Below are 7,339 nucleotides of genomic sequence, written 5' to 3' on the forward strand. Positions count from 1 at the left end.
TGGGTGAGAAATGGTAGAATATCAGGAGCGATAGTCTGAAGGAGGTTTGAAGGGATAGGGTCCAGAGGACAGGTGGTAGGGCGGGCAGAGGTAATGAGGGTAAGAACCTCACTTGGAGAGAGAGGGGAAAAGGAGGTCAGTGTGTGGGTGAAAGGAGGGTCTGGTGACCCAGCGGTGAACATATTTGGTTTAATCAATCACAACGAAAAACAATTGCATAGGTGAAAACTACGGACGGCTCGTGTGAAATGTGTTTGGAGATTGACTAATAAAGTGATTAATTATTTAATTAATTTCAAACTATAGTATTAAAAGGTTGTTAAGTGTCTATTACTAAGACTGGAACAATTCCAGGTTACTTTTGAGAATATACATTAAAGGATGATACAAAATGTACTTAATGAAATTCCATTTGAACAATTGCATTTTATTTTGAATAGTTGCCTTTTAAGTCTCAGATGATTCAGTAACATCAGATTTATTTTAGACCACACAAACCCAGACCTACCACCTACGGGTGGCTACATCATATTGTAAAGGTAATGTGCATTTTTATAAGCATACGCATGGTGCGTATGCTTATGTGTCCCAAAAGATGCAATCTATGAAAATTGTTATATTTGAAATATAATAATAAGAATATTCAAAAAACATTTTAAGAACTTGTTGAAGGATTTGTGGACTATGGGATGTTGTATTTTCGTCTTTGGCAATAATGTTATAGCAATTCAGCCAGCTTTTCTTATGATTATGCAGTATTTAATATTTTTTTGGAAATGTTAATCAAGTACCACACACGGTCTGAATGTTGACTTTATTTATTCACTTTATTTTATATTTTCAGTAACTGATCAAAATGTATTGTAAAATAGGGTATTATTATTAAATTCACAAAATGACATTACAATTAGTAAAATATTGAGCATAAAAGAAACTCCAATATGAATATTTAAATCAACAAGGAAAGCATATATGAATGTGCACAGTATATAAGCTTTATAAAGCCATCTACAGTTTTCTACAAACCCCTGCTCATTAAATGTTTCTTGGTGTTTTTCTCTGGCTTAAATAAAATAATAAAACATTTTGGAGCGAATATACACGTAATTAGTCCAAAACTGGAGGCCAGAATGGCAAATATCTCCACAGCCACAGTAAATTTCCCAGGAGAGCTGACATATGCTGGGATAAATGTGATCCAGACTGCACAGAATATCAACATGCTGAATGTGATAAGCTTGGCTTCATTAAAGTTATTAGGTAGTTTCCGAGCTAGGACAGCTAACACAAAGCAAAAGACAGCCAGTAAGCCTATATACCCAAGTACAGCCCAGAACCCCAAAGCTGATCCTAATGCACACTCAAGGATGATTCTCTCCTTGTATGTCGTGAGGTTTTTCATCGGAAAGGGGGGACTAAGAACTAACCAAATAGTACATATCAAAACTTGAATAAATGTGAAAGACACTGCAGTCAATCTTTGCTGTGAAGGCCCAAACCATTTCATCAAATTACTACCTGGTAGTGTAGCTTTGAAGGCCGTCAAAACTACTATAGTTTTTCCAAGAACACAAGACATACAGAGGACGAATGTGATCCCAAACGCTGTGTGGCGCAGCATGCAGGACCACTCCGAGGGTGCTCCAATGAACGTTAATGAACATAAGAAACATAGAGTCAGGGAGAAGAGCAGCAAGAAGCTCAGCTCAGAGTTGTTGGCCCTGACAATTGGTGAGCTCCTGTGACGATAGAACACAGCCGCTGTTATAATGGTGAGACAGGCACCACCGATTGAAAAAGCAGCCAAGACGATTCCAAGGGGCTCGTTGAAGGAAAGAAACTCTACAGGTTTGGGAAGACACAAATCTCTCTCTGCATTAGGCCAGAATTCCTTGGGGCAAGGGAAACAATCAAAGGAATCTGAAAAAAAGAAAAGAGCTTTAAGCAGTTAGAATGTATACTTTATGTTGTAAACATACATTAGAAAAACAACTACCTGTAGCATTGCTAATCTCTCCCTCGGGACACGGTGTACAGTCATAACAGCAGATGGGTTTTCCTTTCTGAAGCACTTTACGAGTTCCTGAAGGACAGCTGTCAGTGCACACTGACACAGGCACCTGTCACATATATACAAATTAACTCACATGTCGACAGGTGTGCTCTGAAACTACAATTATAAAAGGATAGATTCATGTTTTTTTCTTCACAATGTTTTTCTTTGTGTCTTTTACATTTCTCTTTAGTTAAAAAAAACAAAAAAAGTAAGTAAACATGTATTTTAAACAATAAAACGTAAATGTCATGTTAAAAATACTCTCTCATTATTCGTAACTTTGGAATTCTAATGAGGTACCGAGGTATGAGACATCATACCCTTTGAGATGATATGAAAATGTAGCATGTTAAACTATTGCTTTGGGGCTCCTCACCTGTGTGCCACCCTCCACCCAGGTGAGGTTCCTGTTGATAAGGAACTCCTGGCCCACCGGCAGTGATGAATCGTATTTCCCCACAGTCACCAACTCAATGCTGCCACTCTCATTTCTTTGCCAGTTTACCAGCTCATATGTGGCCACAGGATCCCCATTGGCATCAAATGACACATCATAACCATTTTGGGAAAAATTTACTTTTTTCAGCTGATTAAGAACCTAGGGATGAAGTAAAGGAAGACAGTGAAGGGAAAAAAGAGATCATTTAAAATAAAATGAGCATTCATTTGATAACATAGACGTGGAGCTTAAAATAACTTCATTATTTGTACTGACCTCTTTGGCCTCTAGCTTAGTGAACCTAACACACTGTGTAGTAGAATCAGTTTTCTGACACACTGCGTTATGAATGGCATGCGCTATTGCATAGACAGCCTTGTACGCCATATTAGTGATTCGAAGTTGAGATGTGTCAGTGTATGAGCTCTGGAGCGTCTTTATATCTTCAGTTCCATCACACACACTCCTGTCTGTGGCTTCACCTAAAAACACAGAGACAGAGGGAGGTGTTTTTAGAAATGATGATTACATTCATTCATTCTTTGTGTGTATTGTGTTATTCAACCTGCCAAACAAGCATTGCACGATTTACATCACATTTCAAATCACTGTTTTGTGGAGATGTTTTTTACGTTATTAGTTTATTTTAGCAGCTCATATTTACACAAATCAGTCATCAGACAAATACTTATTGTATTAGGCCAAATATGTATTCATTTTATTTAATACTGACTTGCCCTGTTATAATGTTGCATGATGGACACTAGAACCAGCAGTACAGGATAATCAGAGACCCTTATCACACTAGAAATAAACTGTCTGCCCTCTGCTGTCTAGTAGACGGTAACACACTAACAGGCCTACACAGCTTGATTCAACACACAATAAGACTGCTAAACTCTTGAAGTCAGGACTTTGATACTGTCCCTCTACATTTAAATACTTGTACTTTAACTCACCTACATTATGTATGTACATATACCGTATGTAAGTCGCTTTGGATAAAAGCGTCTAACAAGTAACATGTAATGTAATGTAATACCGTGTATATAATACTTCTCATAAAGCATACATTTACTACATTCCTTTTTAAAGTTCATCTTCTTTATTTTACAATGACTGTAACCTGTCAACAAATATATTCCACAATTTATATATTTATATTTTTTACATATATTTTGACTCTGCACTATATGTTTTGGATAAACATATTCTAGAGCGTGATTCTTTTTTTCAGCATTTATTTTATGACTATTTTTGAAGGGAGACTTTCCCTAAATTGTTGTGCATTGAGGAATAAATAGCTTTCGACTAAACAAATAAACAATCTAAAATCACTGCATAATAGCCTAATAATGTATATAATATATAATAATATAGTATATAATAGTATATATATATGTACCTGTATGTTATTTACAATATATTAGACAGCATTGTTAATAAACATGATCTGAAAATCACATTTTGAGATCATTCACCGAGATGCACCTTATGTCCGCCTCATGTATTTCATTACAAATATTAGATTTTCCTTTCAGTCAAAATCTGGAGTTTTTAACAGGCTGATCAATTCAGGGAGCTACACTTAGACAGAAAAAATAAAAAAACTAACACAATCAAGACACTACCATGAGTATCATATATGTTTAAAATTGGCACAACTTTCTCACTTTTTACCAGCCTGCAGTTGAATGCTTCCTCCCAGAACATGGTAAGCAATGGGGATTCAGCCACTTTAGACGGAGAGAGATCCAGCAGGAAGTCCCTCAGACCTGGGATGACAGATTTTTCAATGCCAAATCCGATGGCTCCAGCACAGAAGCTGAACCTCAGCATGTCTCGGTCAGTTACCCAGGCCTCACTACCTATCCACTGTCGAGGTGGAGAAGGCTTGCGTGACAGCTCCTCCAGCAAAATCTTCATATCTCCAGTGGCAATAAATCCCACAACAACCTTAGCCGTTGACCTGGAGGGACGTTCAATGACATATAAAAACAATAGTTATAATATATGAGTATAATTGTATTTTATACATTACAAGTCATACTGTAAGTCTGAAGAAAAACAAAACATGAGAGATGATAAACAGATATATTGGCACATTTCCTGTTGTAATAAAAACATGTTCCATCACTTTTAGCACTTGTTTTGGTTTTTCTGTGCAGAAGGTCAGTGTCAGCACAGTGAACTAAAGGAGAATCAGTGATATAGAAACCTGCGGATAACGTCAGCTACTCTCTGGATCCGGCTACGTGGGTCGGTCCGAGAGAAAGACTCGGAGTATTCCACACAGATCCCCTCTTTACGTGCTGCATGCAGGAAAGAGGCCATGCCATTGTTGCCATAGTCAGAATCCGACCGGACAGCACCTATCCAAGTCCAGCCAAAGTGTTTTACCAGCTTGGCCAGCGCGTCAGCCTGGAATTGATCACTCGGGATTGTTCTGAAGAAACTTGGGTACTGCTGCTTATCAGACAGGCATGCACACGTGGCAAAGTGGCTCACCTAAAGAAAACAACAGTTATTTAACCGGACAGAGGCAAAAAAGTAATGGACTCAAACACAGTTTGCAATTAATTCTTAATATTTACTTGAGGTATGTTGAAGGGCCCGATGATGCGCAACATACTGATGGTAGACGTGGACCCAGACACACCAACGACGCCCATCACCATACCAGACTTTGAGCATTTGTCGCCGGTGTTAAACACCGGGTCTAGTCCCCCTGAAAGCTGAAATGCAACATGCACCGCCACGGACACCGAGGCACATGAGTCATAGATCTCATAACCAAGCTTGATCCCCGGAAGCAGCTCTGTGCTGTTGTTAATCTGCTCGATGGCGAAGACCATTGCACGTGAGAAGCGCAGTCCACGGGAGTTGATGCTGCACACAGACATCGGTGTTAATGTTAAAACTTTAAGATTTTAAAATAATACGTGATAGACTATAAGATGACTGAAATTCAAAGATATGGTCTGGATAATAACTAATAGCATCTCTGTAGGCTTTATGGGAATTTCATCTGTCAAAAACCCAAACACTTGATTATATGTCCAATATTCACAATAACTTTGATGAATTGATACAATGGTCCAATAAATCATAAGTTTCACATCTCTCCATTCAACAAATGGTTAAGTATGTATACATCAGTTAAACTATTGTCTTTTATGAAATAGAAAAAAAATCCACCTTATGTAAAAAACAAAAATATTTATAAATGATTATTATTTTTAGAGTTTTTACATACAACACAGTACATTGCAACACAAATTCACAATATACACATCAATATACTGTATATGCCCACATTCTAGCCAAAATCTCCCTGTACTAACCTCCCTGCGCAGCTTAGTGGCTCGGGCATGGTGGTGTAGTTATGCTTCACTGTGTGCATGTCATAGTGTATGGAGAAAACACCCCCAATAACATAGTCACCGTCCATAGAGAATGCAGGTTGATGAGTGGTACCTTGTAGCTTACATGTCACAGATGAAGCATTAGTGCTAAGCAAAGCAGCAGTCCTGTCCCCTGTAAGCCCAGCTGCTTGTTTCACACCATCCCCAAAACTATTCAGAACAAGAACTGACTTCAGCTCACATAAACCTATAGACAGTATCAGACCAATAAGAGACATCTCCATCATCAACTATCGCCAAGTGGGCAAACTGTACTGTGTGTTCTCACTGGTTTATAATGTTTTTCAGACGCTCAACTCCTTCTACCATACGTCACTTTGCTATTAGAGAGAGAGCATGCCCATGCCCAGCGCTGACAAGATGTATTTATATTATTCTATATTTTATATGTAACTTTCCTTCAAATAATCATCATTGACAAAGTCATGCTGTTTGGATGGATGCCCAAATACCCTAATCTAAAGCCATCACAGCAGAACTTGCCCTGAAAAGCCAGACATGTCCTTAAATTGCCAATATACTGTACCTGTTTTATGTTTTTCTAGGATCAGATTTTCAGAAAAGGAGGTGGGTGGATGATTAGAAATAATCTTGTTTTGGGGGTTATTTGCTCATTGTTCCCCATCTTTTGAAGCTTTATGGTTTTGTTTTTTTAAAGCTAAAATATTGGCTGAGATTCTTGTGACTATTGCTTAGTGGTTTCAGAAAAATGCTGTTTGTTGTGCTCTGCAGATCCTCTGAACCAGTGAAGGCTTTTCATTAGCACATTTATAGTTTTCATAACTTGCCCCTTTAACAGAGGTTGTCTTACCTAAAACAGGCCTGAACAAGGACAAATAATTGTTTTTAGAGTCTGATTTGTAACCAAAAGCATCAACAGATGCCTGTATAAGATATCATCAGTATCCTCAAACTTACCCCCTAGGTGTGAGCTGGGGTTTGCTGTGGTACCTGTTCTGCGGCTTAGAAGCCACAAAATGCAGAGGGAACAGCCCTCCAATCACAACATTCCCTCCCGACTGCAGGGCCAAAGGCTCACTGTCCGCCAGTTTCACACACTGAGGTAAGATAGATGCAACACCTCTCACTTGATCTACAGTATTCCCAAACTCCTTTGTTTCTTCGCTATAGTCTCTCCTTAATTCGACACACCTCTCTCTTAATATAGTTCTTTATTTCCTATCACACTTTTGGGAACATTAACAATAACTGGAAAATCCAGGCTAAATAAGGAACAAATAAGCAGCCAGGCAGGAGGAAAGGACAAATTGTAGTGTACATACTGACCCCAAGGCCAATACATTACATTACATTACATTACATACTGTAGCATTTTGCTTTTATCCAAAGCGACTTACAATAAGTGCGTTCGACCAACAAAATACAAAATTGAAGAAAACAGAAATCAGGTTTCATAGA

General features: G+C 38.3%; 1 protein-coding gene across 1 annotated transcript; it reads right to left on the bottom strand.

Annotated features, from left to right (window-relative positions):
- Positions 1–1,018: 1,018 nt before the first annotated feature.
- Positions 1,019–6,018, bottom strand: LOC117553781 (extracellular calcium-sensing receptor-like). Its single transcript, XM_034227851.1, has 8 exons — positions 5,840–6,018; positions 5,090–5,384; positions 4,714–5,003; positions 4,169–4,464; positions 2,772–2,977; positions 2,433–2,654; positions 1,997–2,120; positions 1,019–1,920 (listed from the first exon to the last, which is right to left on the bottom strand). Exons 1-8 carry the CDS (start codon positions 5,944–5,946, stop codon positions 1,019–1,021), a joined length of 2,442 nt encoding a protein of 813 aa, XP_034083742.1. The 5' UTR covers positions 5,947–6,018.
- Positions 6,019–7,339: the final 1,321 nt, after the last annotated feature.

The sequence above is a fragment of the Gymnodraco acuticeps genome, unplaced genomic scaffold, assembly GCF_902827175.1.
Source record: "Gymnodraco acuticeps unplaced genomic scaffold, fGymAcu1.1, whole genome shotgun sequence".
Classification (NCBI taxonomy): Eukaryota; Metazoa; Chordata; class Actinopteri; order Perciformes; family Bathydraconidae; genus Gymnodraco; species Gymnodraco acuticeps.